Source organism: Balaenoptera acutorostrata, chromosome 8, assembly GCF_949987535.1.
Source record: "Balaenoptera acutorostrata chromosome 8, mBalAcu1.1, whole genome shotgun sequence".
Classification (NCBI taxonomy): Eukaryota; Metazoa; Chordata; class Mammalia; order Artiodactyla; family Balaenopteridae; genus Balaenoptera; species Balaenoptera acutorostrata.
The window spans coordinates 40,181,296-40,202,460 of record NC_080071.1 but is presented as its reverse complement, the minus strand read 5'-3'; the positions used below and the strand labels follow the sequence as shown (position 1 = coordinate 40,202,460).

Genomic DNA, 21,165 nt, shown 5'->3' with positions numbered 1-21,165 from the left:
TTGGGTCTTCTGAAGGCCAAGACCAATTTAACTAGCAGTTTTTGGCTGCAGCTGTACTTCAGTTGAATTAGTTATAGCAACTGTTTCATTTTACCAAAGGTTTATGGAGCATCTTCTAAGTGCTAGGCATCTAGTTGGCTTAGGATCTATGATAATGAATGAGAATAAAATAACCTTGTTTTATTTACCTTTAGGTAGCTCAAATGCCCCAGCCTATTTACCCTTTACATTAGCTAATTCAAAATAGTTCAAATCTCTACTTGATGTAAGAATTCCATTATTTTACCAGCTTGCGTTTCTTGTATGCTGTTTTGAATCCCTGAGATATCCCAAGCCAGTTGTTAATTAACATCTTAACCAGCTGCCTGGTTCTAGACCACTGCATCATTCTTTTGCCAGTCACTGACTTCCTTAGGTCCCTTGCTGCTGCTCTCCCATGGATGGCTTTAACCCCAGGTGCCATTCCAGACTCTCACACAATTCTTCCCAATAGGAAGATCAACTGTGATGTTTGCATGATTTCACTGATGGCTTCAGGATTAAAAAAAAGAAAAGAAAAAAAAGGAAAAGGAAATACAGATAGAGAACTTCACAGTTGTTCCTGGATATAGAGGTTCTCTGAGGTCACAGACCAAAGCCCTCCATAGGCATTCTCTATTGTTCAGCCTTCTTTGCCCGGACTCAGGCCTGTCTCTGTTCCAGGGATCAGTTTACCTCCCCATGAAGGGAATGCCTGGAACAAGTCTCTCATACCTGCATACAGATCCCCTGTCCCCCAGGCCCAGAGGCAGTCACAGGTTCATGCCTCTTTGTCTACTTCCTGCCCCCATCAATCTTGTGGTAAGACTCACAGTGGAACAATATTTTCCTTTTGTGGTAATCCTACACCCATCCACAGAGGTGTGGTCTTTCCCTAAAATAATTCATAACAAGAGCAGTACTTTTCCCAAAGATGAGTTTATTAAACTGAAATGACCCCAAGTATGGGGCTGAAACAGTATAGTGCAGTTTGAGCTTCAGGGATCCCAGACTGTTCTTCTTTCTAAAGTAAGATGTGCTCACATTCTTCCTGTGGCTTCCAGTCTTTACCTCTGAATCAGCTGCCTTTTATTTAAATTATTATAAAAGGCAATTGGATAACTGTGCAGTCAGGGCCAGTTTTAGAGAAAGTTGTTAAGTATAAAATTTCCTGACGTGTTGCATCCTGGTCATTTAAAAATCACTCCATTAGGGACTTCCCTGGTGTCCAGTGGGTACGGCTCTGTGCTCCCAATGCAGGGGGCCTGGGTCCGATCTCTGGACAGGGAACTAGATCCCACATGCATGCTGCAAGCAAGAGTTCGCATGCTGCAACTAAAAGTCTGCATGCTACACCTAAGGAGTCCGCACGCTGCAACTAATAAGTCTGCATGCTGCAACTAAAAGATCCCATATGCCACAACTAAAGATCCTGCATGCCACAACGAGGATCCCGCATGCCGCAACTAAGACCTGGTGCAGCCAAAATAAATAAATAAATAAATATTTTTTAAGAAAAATCACTCCTTTAGATAGTCACTGACTATCCTATCATGTCTTTTCCCCCAAAGCAGCAACTCAAGGAACAACTTTCTTATTCCTTGACCTGTACCAAAATATCTTATTTTCTCATGGATGTTAAATGCGTGGCCATCTAACCTGATAAAATAATACAAAAAAGACATAGGATACTTGGTCTGGTTGTCTGGACTTCTCTTACCTTCAGATAAGCCTGAATGGCTATCATGGCAGAGCGCTGCCCACTGCTCTGTTTAAAATTGGATACCTCTAAAGGTCCTTCTGCCCTATGCAAGTGAAGCATGTAATTTAAGATAGTCTGATAAAAACACTTTAAAATAGAAAGTGAGATTTTTCTCTTCTTCCACTTAAACTCACTGTTACCTTCCCCTTAGCCAGAAAATTGACATTATAAATGTTATCATCACCACGCATATTATTAGCCTAGAAATTATATCATCTGAGGTCAAAATTGGATGTTGAGACTCTGATATCTTGCTTCTCTACCACCTCCAGGTCCTTTTCCCAAGACCTCTGGAACTAAATATATTCTGGTTGCAAGTGGCTGCTAACAGGAGCTGAACTTATTTTTCTCCTAAGAGGGAGGTAGTGTGGTGAAACCTGCCCTAGGACTAATAAATTGGGACTTGATGGATGGAATGCACGCCCCACTCCCCAGCATTGCATTCTCCCTAGAGTGCCCCATGAGCATGGTGTTGGAGGTTTGGGGGATCATCTGTGAGAATAACTCTGGGAGAAAGTAAAATAGGGATAAAAGTTATGAAGGGTGCTGGTATTCTGCAGAGGTTACAGGAGAATTCTAGAATAGCCATTCATTTCATTTTAAAGTTTTCTTTCTTACTACTAAGAAATATATATATATATTTAAATAAATCTAAAGCACAATTTATTTCTAGGACAAATGGCAATCAGAAAAGCACAGGTAAGCTGGCTTTATCTTTTATAAGATAATACAAAGAAGTCATTTTTTAGTTTTCAAATTTAAAAGGAAGCATTATGATGTATGTCCTGTTTCTGTGAAATACCATGTGTTAATTAGCAACATGGGCAAGTCCACCTACCTCTGAAGAAGCTAAATTTTCAGATGGAAGTGTCGTCATTACTCAGTTGAGTCAAGGATTTTGGTTGCTTGAGTTGAAATATAACACTTAGATTTCAGTGATTCAGTGAGATGATGCAAGGTTAAAAATTAGTTACTGGTTTTCCTTATGTTTTTACAATGGATTAGTTTTATAAACAAGGCTAATATATTAATGACGAGTTTATTTTCAGAATTTTTTATCTGTTTTTTATTATTTAGTTCAGTAATTCTTATGATAAGTTTTAATATTTTAAGAGCGGACACAAAGTAATATGTTTGAACATAACTTTTATATGGCACTGATATTTTCGAAAGTTTTATGAGAAAAATGGCTTTGTGACACTGTAGTATTTTGGATTTAGGAACAACAGCAAAAATATTGATATACGTGCAGTTCAAATCACATTTCAATTATAACAGAATTATTTTCTGCAACTCAGCTATAGGAATTGCTTAAACCTGATTTATGTGTAGTCTGAATAGATTTTAATGAAGAAAATGGCCTTTGTGGAGAGGTGAAAGGAATAAATTCATTTGGAAAATTTTGTGGAATTGAGTTCTTTAAATTGGTGGCATCAGGGTAAAGTATTTATGAAACAAATAGGTTTAACATATCAAAATTAGTACTATTTTAACAATTCTCTGAAGGTTATTATTTAGCCTATGGTATAGTGCATAATGGCACTTTGCAATAGGGTGTGTGGGTGTAAATGAGTTCTTGGCATACCATATACGTAGAATCAATATCTTTATGATCATACTCTGTACTATAACTTATTTTCTGAATTTTAAACATTCAACTGGTGAACCCTCCAAATATGGATTAGTCTTTAGTTTCTCCTTCCCTTCCATAGAGCTCCAAGCCAACTTGGATCAACAGAACTGCTCAAAGACAGTATCTTTGAGTTTCTTCCCCAGGCAGAATCCATCACAAGCAACGATCCTTTCTTTATCTGAACTCTTCATCCCTCATAGCACAGTACTGTCCACCTCAGCCAAATCTTTTTCATGCATACCCCTTTTCCCTTAGCTTTTGCCCAATTATTCTCTGAATATTGTTCTCCTTTTTCTTCTGTGAGAGTATCTTTTTCTTTATTCGAGTTGAGAACTGAAAACATTGTAATAATCACACTGATAAGTATAAAAATGCTGGTGACATTGGTATTAACTAAAATGAAAAATTTATATATGTTAAAGTGGAACTGAGCAAAATAAAAAGCCAAGGCCATCTTCATTTCCCAGGATTCTTCAGGTACTGTAAAGGCTCCTTTAAAATCTTTACTTAGGTTATAACTTATCACTATACCCTTATCTAACTAAATGAAAATCAGCATTTAAAAGTAAACAAAATTTTATCTTAGTCTGTTTTACTCTTTTTCTATTTCAATTACTAGATTACCATATATTGTGTTTCTATTATTTTGTGTTTCAGATGTTCTGCATTTCAGCCTCATCAGAGATTAAATTGATGTTTATGGGCTAATCTGGACAGCTAAAAACAGTTTGTTTCACTACATCTGTAAGAAAATATGTTCAAATTCCCACTGGCTGACTTATAAAGAGGCTTTTGGAATACAACCCAATGTAAGTTGCAGACATAATGTGTTTTTGTCTTTGTTATTCACCTCCTCCCCAAGTTAGGGCATGTATCTGTTGGCAGGTGTGCAGATGTGTGTGTATTATGTATACCTTGGTGTCTACACATACCCTTTTTCATAGTATGGATTCGTAACATCCTTTATTCCTTCCTTCAATAGATATTTGAATGCCTATTATGTAAAATTTGCAGTTCTAGGCTCAAAGGTTATCCAGAAATGAGGTTACTGCCCCCACAGAGCTCACACTCTATTGGGGAAACAGACATAAATCAAATAATTGTACAAATACATATGACGTGCACATGGTGAGAGGTGTTCTGAAGAGAGGTCACATAGCACGATGTGAGCATGTAACCAGGGATCTGCCTTATCTCCAGGGTCAGACAGGTTTCCAGGAGAGGGTAATGCTCCAGCTAAGATCTCAGGGGTGAGCAGGAGTTAAAAGGGCAAAAGAATTGAGAGGTGATGGGAGGAGGGGCAAGGGTAGAGTGGAAAATGCTCCAGACAGAGGAAACACATGTTCAAAGATCATATTTGCTCAGTTAAGTGCTTTTGATAATTTTTTCCAAGCGTGATCACTGAGTAGCTGGGAGATTTTAGCTTAAACCATACCATGAAATTAATCATAATCATACTAGAAAATAAGAAGGCATATATTTCACAAGCATTTGTACTTTTTTTTTTAGGTATGAAGTATTCCTTAAGCCCTGGCAACTACCCTGAAGATGGAATTATGAATATGGCAACTTTTTTACGGGGCTTTGAAGATAAGGGAATAAAGAACGACAGACCTGAGGACCAGCTGAGTAAAGAGAAAAAGAAAATTCTGTTCTCCTTCTGTGAGGTGTGCAACATCCAGCTAAACTCTGCAGCCCAGGCCCAAGTCCATTACAACGGCAAATCTCACCGCAAACGAGTCAAGCAGCTGAGTGATGGACAGCCTCTGCCCCCAGCCCAGGGCTCCGGACCACCGCTGGCCAGCCCCAGCACTTTCACCAGCACAGGTAGGTGGGAGGGCCTGGGGGCCCATTTCCTGCTGGGAGACATGCTTCTGTTCTAGAAAATGAAAGATTTAGAGCAAGGCTTATCTTTCCCCATAAAACTACCACCACAGTGTATATTCTTTTCCCTACAGGTAAAATCCAAGAGCTGTCTGTTACTTCTCAGGATACATTTTTTATTGTTATTAATATATATTATACTAGACACAAATATATATAAATGCAAAATTTGTATATCAGCCCATTGACATAGTTCTGTATCTCCGTAGTTTGTGAACAGTCCTTCATATATTTTGAAATGTGTTTAAAATGGATCAGTGATATCAATTTTTTTCTCCTCTCTGCAGAATTAGACTTTCTTTGGCTTTCTTGCTCTGCTTTCCGTTGAGTAGCGTACTATTAGGTGGTATATAAAAAGCTCCAGTTTTATTTATAACATCCATGATGCAGGAAAGGAGCATTAATCCTGTGCGCTAGATGTGTTATATTCTTTTAGGGAGTTGGCAGCAGTGTGTCGGTGGTGTTCTAACAATAGGAACAACCATTGCCAAAACCAACAAGGCTTACCTCTGAGCTCCAGCACCACCGCAAGCACTTTCCCTGCCTATTGCCTCTCACCCTTTCCTGTGGGCTGGATAGAGGCAGAAGCTTGGAGGCGCTCTCATTCTTGCATCTGCCCTGAATTCTAAACAGTTTTGCAAACCCTGTATCTTATCCTTGGGCAATGCTGCCTCCTTCATATTGCTGGCCTTTGGTCTGTTAGTTGTGACACAAGTAAAGAAAAATGTGAAATGTACTGTTTTCCGTGGTGAAGGTTTCTACAAAAAGTAGGCCTCCTCCGCAGGTTTACTTGGGAGGCCAGGATAAGCCTCCTCCTAAATGTGAGGAAAGGCTCCAAATTCCTCTCTAGCAAGTGTGTGCTTTGGTAATGAACCTTCAACTTGAAGTGAGATGACGCGGTGCAGCCCTTTGTTGGAATTTCACTTGGTGCTGTTGCATAGTTTTTGATTTCGTTAAGTTATACCATGATCCATATTAAGCTCCGGTAAAAATGGCTTGTATGTGTTTGCTGTAAATTAATAACTTTTCTATTTCAAGCTAAACCTAATTACTTTTTACCCAGTATATGATTTAATTTTATTAAATTATTTTCCTCAGTCAGTACTTACCATGCTGTGAAAGAACTTAAAGGAACTTATAGGATATAAGATACACAATTATTACAATAGTGAAAGATAACTTTTCTGTTTTGTATTTACTTATTATGATGATAATTGTTACCATCATATATTCATTTGTTATTCACAAATGCATTAATGTATGTGTATTTACATATTAAAAATATAGTTGGTGTTAGAGTAAAAACTGATGACTGTCTTATATCTAAATCAGAGAGCAAATAGCCCTGAGTAAAGGTTTGAATTACATTTGTTAGAATCCAAATATCTATGTTTAAATTGAGGTTAACTTGTGGTTTCTAAAAGAGGTAATGTTAGTAGCTAACATTATCTGAACATTTTCTAAGGGACATATTTTGATCCTAAGAGCTTTATAGGAATTTTCTCGTTTAATCTTCTCATGAACCCTGAGGTAGGTACTAAGATTATTCCTAATTTACAGAATAGGAACAGAGGCACAGAGATAAAATTTGTCCAGGTTCATACAGCGTGGAAATGGCAGATCAGAGTTCCAACCATATTTAATTAATAGTGAAGCCATAATTCTTCGTCACTACTTTGCTGCTGTTTTCTACCATGCAATAAACTCAGGTTAAATTCAAACCAATATGCTGTAATATATTTGTGGTCACAAATGGTTTTTATCATGGAAAACTACCTTTCTCTGATAGGTTTTGAAAACAGACATGTAAAGCTCCAATTCATTAATTTCTCCATTTTTCTCCCATACTAATGAAATTAGCTAGCTGATATAAAATACATTTAGCTAAGACATACACAGAATATTATGGATATATTCTATAAATAAAACATAGCTCATCAACTAGTATAACACAATATATTAATATATAGGAAAATGGGTAAGAAAATGAGACAGCTTTTCAAGTTTTATATTAGGCACAAAGGACAGTTTTCATATGCTGATAATATAGTCAGTGATTCATTCTCAGAAGATCTGGGTTTAACATATGATGAAGGCAAGTCACTTAACCTCTGAAACTGGTTAGCATAATCCTCCCATCTGAAAAAAAAAGTAGGTATAATAATGTTCCCTCTTTGAAATAGAAATCGGACATAGATGTATGTACAAAGATGATTATGACATGATTTATAATTCCAAAATATTAGCTGTATCCTGAATGTCCAATAGGAGAAAAGTTAAATACGTTATAGTACATTTATAAGATGAATGATAGAAACCATAGTCATTAAAAATTGTATTTCTGAAGAATACCTAATGAAAGGTGAAACTGCCTGTGGGATCATGCTAAACGAAACAGCAGGAACTAGAGTGGAATATACCTTAGTCCTGTTATGTGTGCATGTGCACATTATCTACTGTTTAGAGTCTCAACTCGATGAGGAGTCAGCCTGACACGGTTTTGTTTGTTTCCAGTCACTTTCCTCGGTTTTGATCAATCGAATATCTATTTCCTACTGGGTAGCAGCTCCCTTAAACACCTTCTCAGACCATAACTTTTCACATTTGTATATTCAGAGGGACTCTTTGATTTAGAAGACAGTTCTACTTATAAAAACATCCATTTCATAGCCAAATTAAGATTTGGCTAGATGGACTCACATTTAGAGTGGCAGGTGAGGCACAGTCGGCTCTCCCGCCACCCCTCCCTCTGCCTGCCCTTCTGCCCAGGTGGTGGGAAACCATGGAGGGATGGAGGGGTGGAGGTGTCCTTACCTTACAGCCTTGACAAAGTTGTAATGCTATTCTTGGTAGGTAATTACTATTCTGGTTGTCTCTGTGGGTCACAGATGCTCTTAACAGACCTTATGGATGAAGAGCTCCCCTCAAATGGTCCCTTAGACATTGGGAGTCCCTGAGATTTAGCTGCATCTTCCTCTTCTCTCATCTGTGTACCAACTCTTGGGGCTTGAGATCATGTGCAGAATCCATCTGACAACTAACATACCTCTTGAAAACCTAGAGCTGCTGGGGCCCAGGCAGGTAGAGGTGCAGTAGGTGGAGGTAGGGGGCTTCTCTCCGCATTTCTCTTGCCTGCTCAGGTAGCACAGAGGAGGCTGGCAAGTCCACTGACAAAGCAGGTACTTAATCAGGGAACAAAATGCCTGTCTCCCTTTTTTGCCCATCACTTGGCTTTAGGGACTTATCCCCCCTCCCCCCAAAAAAGATATATTAGAGTCTTAATCCCCAGTACTTCAGAATGTGACCTTATTTGCAGATAGAGTCTTACAGAGGAAATTAAATTAAAATGAGGACATTAGGGTTGACTCTAATCCAATATGAATGGTGTCCTTATAAAAAGGGGAAATCTAGACATAGAGACAGATGCACACATAGGGAAGATGGTGTGAAAACACAGGGAGAAGATAATTGTCTTCAAGCTGAGGAGAGAGCCCTGGAACTGATCCTTCCCTTAGAACCCTCAGAAAGAACCCACTGTACAGTACCTTGATTTTGGACTTCTAGCCTCCAGAACTGTGAGATGATAAATTTGTATTGTTAAGCCACCCAGTTTGTGGTACTTTGTTACAATAGCCCTAGCAGATTAATACAGGGAGAAAAATAGTAGCACATCTCCTTCCCAAAGGAGAAAAGATGTGGTAGTAGACATAACCTTCCAAGAACTTCATTTCAGAGGGAACTTCCCCTCCTCTCTGTCAGTCTTATTATGGTTTTGGGGTTGGCAGGGTAGGAGTGGGGTCCACAGGGTGGTGGTTGGGACTTGAGCCATTTTTCTGAATGAGAGGTGATTGACCCCCGAACATTGATAGTTCTTTCACTAAATTTAGAATTTAGTGTGTTCCTTCTGGAAGAACAGGAAGATTCTTAGAGTTTACCTAAAACTATTTTAGAACACTCTGGGCTACAGGAAGAAGAATCAGAGGGGAAGCAAAGAGAGCTTAAATAGCTTAAATAGGGATCCTTCACACGCAGATGAAGTTTTGTAAGATACAAAGGAATTTATCATTAGCAGTTTACTTTTAAAGATTGGCTAAAGGAAGCTTTTCAAATAGAGAGGAAATGATAAAAGAATGAATCATAGAACAAACTGTATCAGTAAGTGTTCTCCAGAGAAACAGAATCAATAGGATATATATATAGAGATAGATAGATAGATAGATAGATACACACACACATACATACATATATATGTGTGTGTGTGTGGTATATATATACATATATAATAAGAATATTTATTAAAGGAATTGGTTCATATGATCATGGAGACTGACAAGTCCCAAGATCTGCAGTCAGAAAGCTAGAGACCCAGGGGAGCTGACAGTGTAGTTTTAGTCCAAAGACTGGCAGGCTTGAGACCCAGGAAAAGCTGATGTTTCAGTTTAAGTTGGAAGGCAGGAAAAAATTGATAGCCCATGTCGAAGGCAGTTAGGCAGGAGGAATTCCCTCTTATTCAGGGGAGGGCCAGTCTTTTGTCCTATTCAGGCCTGCAGCTGACTGGATGAGGCTGATCCATATTAGAGAGAGGAATTTGTTTTACTGAGTTTATAGATTCAAATGTGAAATTCAACATAAATCGCAACAATATCATTTTGGATCCGTCTCCTAGAGTAATGGAAATAAAAATAAACAAATGGGACCTAATTAAACTTAAATGCTTTTGCACAGCAAAGGAAACAGTAAACAAAATGAAGACACAACCTACAGAATGGGTTGCAAACAATGGGCTTAATTTCCAAAATATATAAACAGCTCATACAGCTCAATATCAAAAAAACAAACAACCCAATCAAAAAATGGGCAGAAGACCTAAATAGACATTTCTCCAAAGAAGACATACAGATGGCCAACAGACACATGAAAAGATGCTTAACATCTCTAATTATTAGAGAAATGCAAATCAAAACTACAATGAAGGTATCACCTCACACCGGTCAGAATGGCCATCATCAAAAAGTCTATAAATAATAAATGCTAGAGAAGGTGTGGAGAAAAAGGAACCCTCCTACACTGTTGGTGGGGATGTAAATTAGTGCAGCCACTATGGAAAACAGTATGGAGGTTCCTTAAAAAAACTAAAAATAGGGCTACCATATGATCCTGCAATCCTCCTCATGAGCATATATCTGGAGAAAACCATAATTTGAAAAGATAAATGCACCCCAATGTTCATTGCAGCATTGTTTACAATAGCCAAGGCATGGAAGCAACCTAAAAGTTTTAGGTATACAGCACAGCGATATATATATATATATATATATATATATATATATATATATATTCAGTTATATACATAACTGAATCGCCATGCTGTATACCTGACACTTAGATGATACTGTAAATCAACTATACTTCAATAAAAAATTTTTAAAAATTGTGTTCAGTACAGCCTTAATTTGAACGTAATTGATTCTTTAAAAAAATTATGTAGCCCCAATTTTCTTGTGCTTAAGTTCTCCAACATTTTGAAATACCTTTTCCTTTATTTTTTAGACAAAACAAAGTTTGGAGAACCACTTCCACATTTATTCGTAATTCTAGGTCTTTCTGTAAGTTCCCAAAGAGAATCCATTGGACAAATCTTACTTTAATTCTGTGTTCTTTTTGAATTTGGGGAATTTTTTTTTCCTCAACTGCTCCCTATGTTCTCTTTTCTCTGCCTAATATTAATGCAAATGTGGGCTTCTTTAATGACCCCCCAAAAGCTTATCAACTCAGTAGATTTGTGGGTAGTGTATTTTACTGAAGGTTTGAAATCATGATGGAATTGTGTAGATATAGCATTAAAAATCATTTTCATAAGAGTATGTAACAGATCAATAAGAATTTATATAGTTACATATGCATACATATATGTGTGTGTATGTTCATCCTAAAGACACTCCTGTAATGAAAATTTCTCATTTGTTAACTTTTCCCAGCACATCTCCTAGGCCCTCCTTATTACCATGACTGTGATTTTCCTGTCATCCTGGTAAACACTGACTGTGCAGTGCTGCAAGGAAGTACATTCTGTCATGCAAGATTGTTCATATAATTCTTGTTTAAAATGTTTCAATGTTCCTCATTGCTTTCAGAATAAAATCTACACACACACAAATGTGAAATTTATCCAAAAACAAACTCAGAGAAACACCCAGAATAGTGTTTGACCAAATATCTGGGCATCCTGTGGCCCAGTCAAGTTGACACGTAAAATTAATCCCCACACAATCCTTTTCCTCATAAGTTTTATAAAACATATTTGATGATTGAAATGAAATTTAACCATATGATACTAAAGATAATAATAATTAAAAGTGGAAGTTAAAGGGACCTAAATGGAAGTAAGGTTTCTGTACTTCATTTGAAGTAGCTAAATGATGATACCAGTAGATTGCCATAAATATGTATATTGTAATACCCATATCAACCACTCTGAAAACTATAGAAAGCAATACAATCAAAGAGAATATAAATAAACAAGATGGAGTCCTAAAAAATGTTCACGTAACCCATATGATGACAAGAAAAGAGAAACAGAGAAATGGGAACCAGAGGAAATAAATAGAAAATTGGCTCTTTGAAAAAGATTAATGAAATTTACAAGCCTCTAGTAAGACTGACAAAGATGAAAAAGAAAGAAGACACAGATGGAATAGATGATATTACTACAGAATTTGCAGCAATTAAAAATATAATAAGCAAATACTATAAAAAACTTATGTTCAGAAATTTGATAACTTAGAAAAATGAACCAGTTCTTCAGAAACCATAAACTACCAGATGCAACCAAGGTAAAACAATCTATAATGATCATATAAGTTGAATTCATAATTACAAAGCACCCCAAAAGAAATTTCTAGATCTACATGGTTTTACTGGAAAACCAAGCATTTAAGGAACACCAATTTTACACAATTTCTTTCAGAAAATAGAAGAGGAGGAAACACTTCCCAATTTATTTTATGAGGTCAGTGTTACCCTGATACCAAAAGCAGACAAATAAAAAATAAAAAAAAGAAAACTACAGACTAATATCTCTCATGAACTTAGACTGAAAAAGTCTCAACAAAATATCAACAAACTGAATCCACCAATGTATAAAAATAATTATACACCATGATCAAGTGGGATTTATTCCAGATTTGCAAGACTGGTTCAACATTTGAAAACCAATAAATATAAAATACCATATCAACAGCTAAAGAAGAAAATCATATGATCATATCAATTGTTGCCATAAAAGCATTTGAAAAAAAAAAAATAAAAAAAAAAAAAAAAAAAAAAAGAACAGTTGGTAAGTTTGAATATGGATGTATACTAGATAAAATTATTGTATTAATATTAAATTTTCTTGGTATAATAATGGTATGGTAGTTCTATAGGAGAACATCCTTATTCTTAAAAAACATGTGCTGAAATACTCAGAAAAAAAAAAAAAAAAAAAAGCATTTGAGAAAACCCAATACTCATTTTTGATAAAAACTCTCTGCAAGTTAGAAATAAAGGGGAATTGCCTCAATTTAATAAAGAACATATACAAAAAAGTCTGTAGCTAACATAATTTTTAATGGTGAAAGACTGCTTTTCCCTGAAATCAAGAGCAAGGTAAGGTTGTCCACTCTCACCTCTCTTATTCGACATAGTGCTGGAAATTGTAGGCACCATAATAAGGCAAGAATAAATAAATAAAAAGCATACAGATGGTAAAGGAAGAAATAACATTTTCTTTCTTTGCAGATGACATGATGGTCCATATATAAATTCCAAAGAATCTATGAAAGTTTACAGGATAGAGAACTCACAAAAACCAGTTGCATATCTTTATATATCACTAAAAATGAACATATGGAAACTTAAACTTAAAAGCACAATATCATTTATAATCACCCCTCAAAAATGAAATACTGGGCTTCCCTGGTGGCGCAGTGGTTGAGAGTCCGCCTGCCAATGCAGGGGACATGGGTTCGAGCCCTGGTCTGGGAGGATCCCACATGCCACGGAGCAGCTGGGCCCATGGGCCACAGTTACTGAGCCTGCGCGTCTGGAGCCCATGCTCCGCAACAGGAGAGGCCACAGTGGTGAGAGGCCCGCGCACTGCGATGAGGAGCGGCCCCCACTTGCCGCAACTAGAGAAAGCCCTCGCACAGAAACGAAGACCCAACACAGCCAAAAAAATAAAATAATAAATAAATTAAAAAAAAAAAAAAAGAATGAAATCCATTTAAAAAAAAAAAAAATGAAATACTTAGATACATACTGTGAAAAACATGTACAGAATCTGTATGCTGAAAATCACAAAATGTTAAGAAAAGAAATCAAAGAAGATATAAATGAATAGAGAGATATACCATATTCATGAATTGGAAAACTCAACATAGTTAAAATGTCAGTTCTCCCTAAATTGATCTATAGGTTTCATGCGATTCCTTCAAAACCCTAGCAAGATTTATTGTATACATAGACAAACTTAATCTAAAATTATATAGAAAAACACAGGCCCTACAGCTAAAACAATCTTGACAAAGAAGAAATAAAGTAGGAAAAATCTCTACCCAATATCAAGGCTTACTATATAGCTGAAGTAATCAAAGCTGTTGGGTTTTGGTTTTTGTTTGTTTTTTTGTAGCGGTATAGACACATAGATCAATGGAAAAAACTATAGAATCCAGAACTGTAGATCCACACAAATATGCTCAATTGACCCTTGACAATTCAAAATCAATTCAGTGAAAGAAAAATAGTCTTTTCAACAAATGGTGCTGGAGCAATTGCACATCTATAAACAAAACAAAAGCAAAAATAAAAACAACCCTCCCCCCCCAAAAAAACTTTGACCTAAATTTTACACCATATACAAAAATTAACCAAAATGGATCATGTATTTAAATGTAAAACATAAAAATATAAAACTTTTAGGGAAAAAATGGAAGAAAATCTCTGGGACCTAGGGCTAGGCAAAGAGTTCTGACTTGACACCAAAAGCATGATCCATAAAAGGAAAACTGATAAATGAGACTTCATTCAAAATTAAGAACTTTCGCTTTGTAAAATACCATGGGAAAAGAATGAAAATATAAGCTACAGATGGTAGAAAATATTTGCAAACCACATATCAAAGGATCTAGAGTACATAAAGAACTATCAAAACTCAACAGTAAAAAAAAAAAACCAAAACAAAATCAAACAATCCAATCAGAAAGTGGGCAAAAGATAGGAAGAAAAGTTTCACTGAAGAGGATGTACAGATGAGAAGTAAGTGCATGAAAATATGTTCAGCATCATTGTCATCAGGGAAATGCAAAATAAAACCACAATGAGGTTTTACAATATACCTGTCAGAATGGCTAAAAGAAGAAATAGTGACAACACTAAACGTGACAAGGTTGAAGAGTAAATGTATCACTCGTACATTGCTAATGGAAATGTAAAATGGTACAGCCCCTTCTAGAAAACAGTTTAGAGGTTTCTTATAAGACGAAACATGAAATCACCATTCGACCCAGCAATTGTACTCTTGGGAATGTATTCCAGAGAAATGAAAATATACGTTATCACAAAAACCTGTATATGAATTTCATAGCAGCATTATTTGTAATACCCAAAAACTATGAACAACTCTATATTAGTTTTCTGAGGCTGCTATAACAAATTAACACAAACTTGGCAGCCTAAAATAATAGAAATTCATCCTCTTTAGGTTCTGGGGTCTATAAGTCTGAAATTTGCAGGGCCGTACTCCCTCCATGGGCAATACATAGGGAGAATCCATTTCTTGTCTCTTTCATCTTCTGCTGGCTGCCCGGGCAGCCCTGGGCTGGTGGCTGCATCAGTTCAATCTCTGCCTCTGTTTTCACATCACTTTCTCTTCTGTGTGTCTGTGTCTGCTTTTCTCTCTGTTTCAAACTTCCCTCTGCTTTTCTCTTATAAGGAAACTTGCAGTTGGATTTAGGGACCCCTGGATAATGCAAGATTATCTCTTTATCTCAAAATTCTTAACTCAATCACATCTGTAAAGATCCTTTTTCCAAATAAGGTAACATTCAAAGGTTCCAGGATTTGACCTGCATATTTTTGGGGGGGTGAATTGTTAACATGTGGTACATCCATACCATGGAATAGTACTCCATAATAAAAAGGAATGAACTATTGATACTCGCAACAACTTGGTTGAATCTCTACGGAATTATGCTAAGTGAAAAAAATCAATCCCACAAAGTTACATACTGAGTTGATTTTTACAACATTTTTGAAATGACAAAATTTTAGAAATGGAGGACAGATTAGTGGTTCCTGGGGGGTTAAGGCTGGGGGCAGGTGTCAGGAGGGAAGTGGGTGTGATTATAAAAGGTCAACATGAGGGATCCTGTGGTGGTGGATTCACGACCCACACAGGTGACAAACACACACATACACACGCACATATACACATGAATACAAGTAAAACTGGGGAAATCTGCATAGGATTGGTAGATTGTATCCATGTCAACATCCTGGTTGTGATACTATCCTATAATTTTACAAAATGTTACCATCAGTGTAAGATGGACAAAGCGTTCAGTGGAACTCCCTGTATTATTTCATACAACTGCATGTGAATCTCTAATTACCTCAATAAAAATTTCAGTTAAAAATTCATAGTAAAGGTACCACCTAAAACACCTGTATTCTAGTAGCATTATCAGATATGATAATGAACACAAATTTGGGGGTTTTCCTTTTTAAAAATTATCAAGTATCTACAGAGATTAATAAAATAACAATCTCTTAAGTGTCGAGAGAGGACAGATATATAAATAAATGAATGACAATGTGATATGCTAAGAAAAATGATGATCTACATATAAAGTAAATGTGGCACAGAGAAAGGGATGGTCAACTTTATGAAGATCAGAGAAGGCTTCCTAGAGGGGGTGATATTTGCAGTGAATTTTAAAAAATGAGTTTCAAGTTACTCAAGGAAAAACAACATTCCAGGTAGAGGGGACAACAATGTAAATGCGTGTTGGGATAAACTATAAATAGTTTATTCTTATTGGAATGAGTATGAGTGGGGGCAAAAGAGGAACATTTGGCAAAGTATAAAGAAAGGAGCTGGAAGAGGGAGAAGAGTCATCCTTGTCCCATGGGATCAGAGGCATAGGAAAAACACAGCTGCTCAAACACACATGTAAAAAAAAAAATCAGCGACAGCTGTAATTCAGAGCTCTCCTGAGTTCTTTTTATAGCCCACTCTGGTTTTCGTCAACCAGAAGCCTCCCCAACAAGTCCAGACATCCTAGCTTAGGTATTATTTCCCCAGGATACCTCCCAGTTGCACAGAGATTACTTTCCATAACCCACACACAGCTTCCCAATTCCAGACAAAATGGACCACATTTATTTTCTCTCTAGAGTGGCTAGTGACCCTCATCCTGCCCTCTGCTGTCAAAGCCTGAGACCTATTCTTTATCCTGAGTGCCCATCGCTATAATATTTCTCCACCATCCCTATTCCAATCACCATTCTCATTCTCTGAGATGGATCTGAACTTAAGAAATTTAGAGAAATTGGATGCATTAATGACTGATAATTTAACCCAGTAGTTCTCAAAATTTAGCATGCATCAGAATCACCGGGAGGGTGTGTTAAAATGCAAAGTGCTGGGCTTCATTTTCATAGTTTCTGATTCAGTAGGCCGGGGGGTGAAGCCTGAGAACTTGCATTTCTAACAAGTTCCCAGATGATGTGGAAACTCCTGGTCCAAAAATCACACTTTGACAACACTAACCCAACGGAGGAGGATTTATACCCAGAAAAGGAGCTTCTTTCTTTCTTTATTTTAGCATCAAGGGTTTTTTTTTTTAATTAGTTAATTTTATTTATTTATTTTTGGCTGCACTGGGTCTTCGTTGCTGTGCGTGGGCTTTCTCTGGTTGCAGCGAGCGGGGGCTACTCTTCGTTGCGGTGCGCGGGCTTCTCATCACAGTGACTTTTCTTGTTGCGGAGCACGGGCTCTAGACGCGTGGGCTTCAGTAGTTGCAGCACACAGGCTCAGTAGTTGTGGCTCCCGGGCTCTAGAGCGCAGGCTCAGCAGTTGTGGCACACGGGCTTAGTTGCTCCGCGGCATGTGGGATCTTCCCGGACCAGGGCTTGAACCCGTGTCCCCTGCATTGGCAGGTGGATTCTTAACCACTGTGCCACCAGGGAAGTCCCAGGAGCTTCTTACTTTAAATAAATTTGTAATTGGGAAATGGTCAGGGAAGGGCAAGGTGACCTCATGTTCCTTGTCTTCCTCTGGGGCATCCACTGACTCATGGAAAAAGAGGGATGATGTCATGGAAATAGAATGATATAGCCACCCAGCCCCATCAACCAATCCCCACCCCTCCCTGAGAGCTTTCTAAGCAACTCTGCACCTCCTACAGTATCATAAAAACAGTGAAGGTAGACTGAAAGGCTGTGGTTACGTGAGTGAATGTGGCCTTACCTTGTGCCAGGTATGGTGCTGTGGAGGTTATCTCATTTGAAGCCTCTCAACAGATTTGCGAGGAAGGTATTATTATTATAACAGACAATGTGAATGAGCAATAAAGAGGTTAGGTAGTAGCCGAAAGAGGCAAGGCTAGGATTTGGAACATGGCAGCCTAGTTCTGCAGCCTGATTCCTCACCATGGTGTTATTGCCTCCCATCTATGGACATCACCTGGGCGGGACAGAATTTGCCTGGTGTGTGCTTATAGGTTACTTCTGCACAGAGAATGTATCTGATGTGCAAGTTGAATCAGAAAACAGGGGCCTTCAGTTCTCTCTGGCTGTAGCATGTTTATGTGGTAAGTCTGGCTTTTACTGTTCAGAGGACTTCCCCACATCTCATTCAGTGATACATGATTCTCCCCCTTCCAATTAGAAGCAGGTAAATCACCAGATAAAGTAATAAACGTTAACTTTACATTTTATTCTCCTTGTGTCCTTAGGAAATGTATGTATCTGTCATGGAGAATCAAACTGCCCCAAGGATTATGGGGGGGAGGATTGATTTTATTCTGGGGCTTTAGGATCCATATTTCCTCAGAATGGCAAGGGATTCTCTCTTAGGGGGTGACCTGTGATTCTGCCTTTGGCAATGGATGGTACATGTGAGATCAGGCCAAGAGCACGGAGGTTCTGCTGAATTGTGGTAAGAGAGACACATCTGCACTTGATCTGAGGTGCACTGGAGATAGAGGTTATCATGAAAAGGTTGAAATAATGGCTTTAGGCCTCAAAACTCAACAGGATATGTATGACTATCCTCACATTATAGATAAAGACACCAAGAGTAAGAGAGATTCGGAGCCCTTTCCTAAGGCCACACAAAAAAATTCAAAATCTAAGATCCATCTCTCTCTCTACATTACCTCTCATAATTTTTTTACAACAAATTCTTCACAAAGTAAAAATGAAAAGAATTCAGGATTTTTTCCTTATTATCAGTGTTTGATTTTTTCCAGTTGTATACTAACTAAAATGCCCATTTTCTCCCCCACCTTCAATTTATCCCAAATTTCTAATCTCATTTAAGGTTAATCTTTTAAGACTAAACAGGAGTAAATCAAGCAAAGAGAGTGGAGAAAAGTGATTCAAAGGGAGTAAGGCGAATGTTTAAAATCTTAAATTGAGAAAAGCTTGACATGTCTAAAGAGCTGAGACACGCCTGAAACTGAGTGAGAGGATTAGAAAGACCAGAGAATTTGAGAAGGTTGGCAGAAGGCTTTAGAATTTTTTTTTACATTTTAAAATTTTAATCATGATTCTGTGGGTCAGAGATTGGGGCTGGTGTCAGCTAGGTGGTTCTCGTCCGGGACTCACTGGAGGTCAGTCACGCAGCTGTAGGCAGCTGGTACCTCATCTGGGTTGGATGGTCTCCAGTGGCCTCATGCACACTTCTAACAGTTGATGCTGGCTGCAGGCTGGGTCATTCTTGCCAGTAGACTCTCCTGCTGGAGAAGCTTGGATAGGCTTCAGTCACACATGGGTCACAGAGCAGCGTTGCTGGACAGCAAGAGCGGAAGCTGCAACCACTGTGTCCTTTTGGTCAGAGCTGGTCACAAGACCACGACAAATTCAACTGGTAGAAAAATAGACTCTGCCTCTTGGTGTGACACGTGGCATCCTTCATTTGGCCTTAGGGATTCTGAACTGAATTTGAGTAGATTTTAAGTTGAGGACACTGTGGGGACAGAGGGGAGAAAGTAAGGATGGGTTTTGCAACGGGAAGTGGATGTAATGGTTTGAGGGGGGAATGGAGGGCAAGATCTGAAAATGGGTCGTCAACTGGAGCATTTTATACTGTGTACTTTTCCTTGCTGCCATATTCTGTCCTTCTCTTTGATGCCTCCAGGATCTTCAGCTGTTTTTTTTTCCCTTCCCTTCTAATGTTCTCTAATTCTCATTCCTATTCTACATTCAAGAAACAGCTTCTAGGGTCAGGGCATTGTGATAGGTATTAAGACTATTAAAACATGTATGTGGGTTGTTAAAATACATAAGCCAGATTTCTTACACTGCATCTCATATATATTTAAAATGTAGAATTTATCCTCAAAATCATTTTCTCAGACATGTTTGAACTTTGGAAATTAAGCTTGAAACTGCAACACTATAGACCTACCACTAGATGGTGCCACAAGTATACTGAAAATAAGATAACTCGCCTTATTCCTAATCCCACCACATTTGCTGGAATTTATTAATGAGTGTGGAAAGCAAAGAAATACAAAGAGGTGAGAATGTGTGTGGGCAGGAACATGTTCATTTGACAGACTTCTTTTGAGCATCTTCTATGCATTAGGCAGAATATACAGGGGGGGTATCAGGGTGTTTGTGTGTGTGTATGTGTGAGAGAGAGAGAGAGAGATAGGGAGGGAGAGAGAGAGAGGAAGGGGTAGGGGAGATTTTTCTCCAGTTTTCAGGAATTAAACATACAACTTAAATACCTTAATGTTTCCCCTAGTCTGGAAAAAATTATAGTCCATTTTAAGAGATACTAAATACAAACATAAAGGGTTAATGATGCAAACGTAGGTTTGTGTGATAGATGCAGAGATAGGGCTAGAATTCATCAATATAATATCTTTTACTATTGCTGTAGAAACATATGGTTTAAAATACTTTCTTTTGCTTCATTTTTGATGAGTCAGTGTGCCATTTATAACTTAACCAAGAAATGTTTTGCAAAATATAAGTACCATGGTGAAAGTGTAACAAATCATCGATGTATCAGTGAGTATCAGTGAGTTTCTACCAGTAAGTGCACTAGGTCGATAAAGCATTTCAGTGTGGAGGCAGGTGGATTAGATTATTTACAATGCACTTATTTCCCTAGACCTCTTAATCATAAGTCCATAAAAATCTTTTCATGGAATAATTATTATGTAGCTCATTTATTAGATAGAGCCCATATAACTGCCTATAGTTTTCCAAGAAGGTACAGACTCAGAGGGGAAAAGGTCTTGGTCAAAATATACCAAATGAGATCATTGAAAATAGAGCATTTGATTTCCTTGGTATAATCCCAGATCCTTTTGAGAGAACACAGGAATTACCTCTTGGAATAATTCAGACCCAATGATGACACAGTAGAAGGAATATATATCTACTTTTCTGACTCTTTGTCTTATCCAGTATCGATCACTGTACGTTTCTAAGCATTTTGCAAAATCCTAATTTTATTCTTCCAAACAAGAATAGAGTTAGCGCCCCATATCTGTACTCCCCAGGTAAATTCAACTGAGATTTATATGGCAGGGCTTATTGAGGTTGAAATTCCTTATGAATGAGAGAGAATACAGCAATATGGAAATAGGAT

General features: G+C 37.7%; 1 protein-coding gene across 6 annotated transcripts in view; it reads left to right on the top strand.

Annotated features, from left to right (window-relative positions):
- Nucleotides 1-21,165, top strand: part of ZNF385B (zinc finger protein 385B) — a 432,563-nt gene that overhangs the window by 104,452 nt on the left and 306,946 nt on the right. For 4 of the 6 annotated variants that reach the window (XR_009009118.1, XM_057551853.1, XM_057551854.1 and 1 more), the window contains exons 2-3: nucleotides 4,071-4,222; nucleotides 4,923-5,240. Coding sequence is in view for 5 of the 6 variants with exons in the window: in XM_057551853.1 (XP_057407836.1) it covers nucleotides 4,925-5,240 (316 nt within the window). In the remaining variant the exon portion in view is untranslated. Of the gene's footprint in view, nucleotides 1-4,070; nucleotides 4,223-4,922; nucleotides 5,241-21,165 lie in introns of those variants that run through there. The other 2 variants (XM_028168595.2, XM_028168594.2) reach the window with 1 other exon arrangement.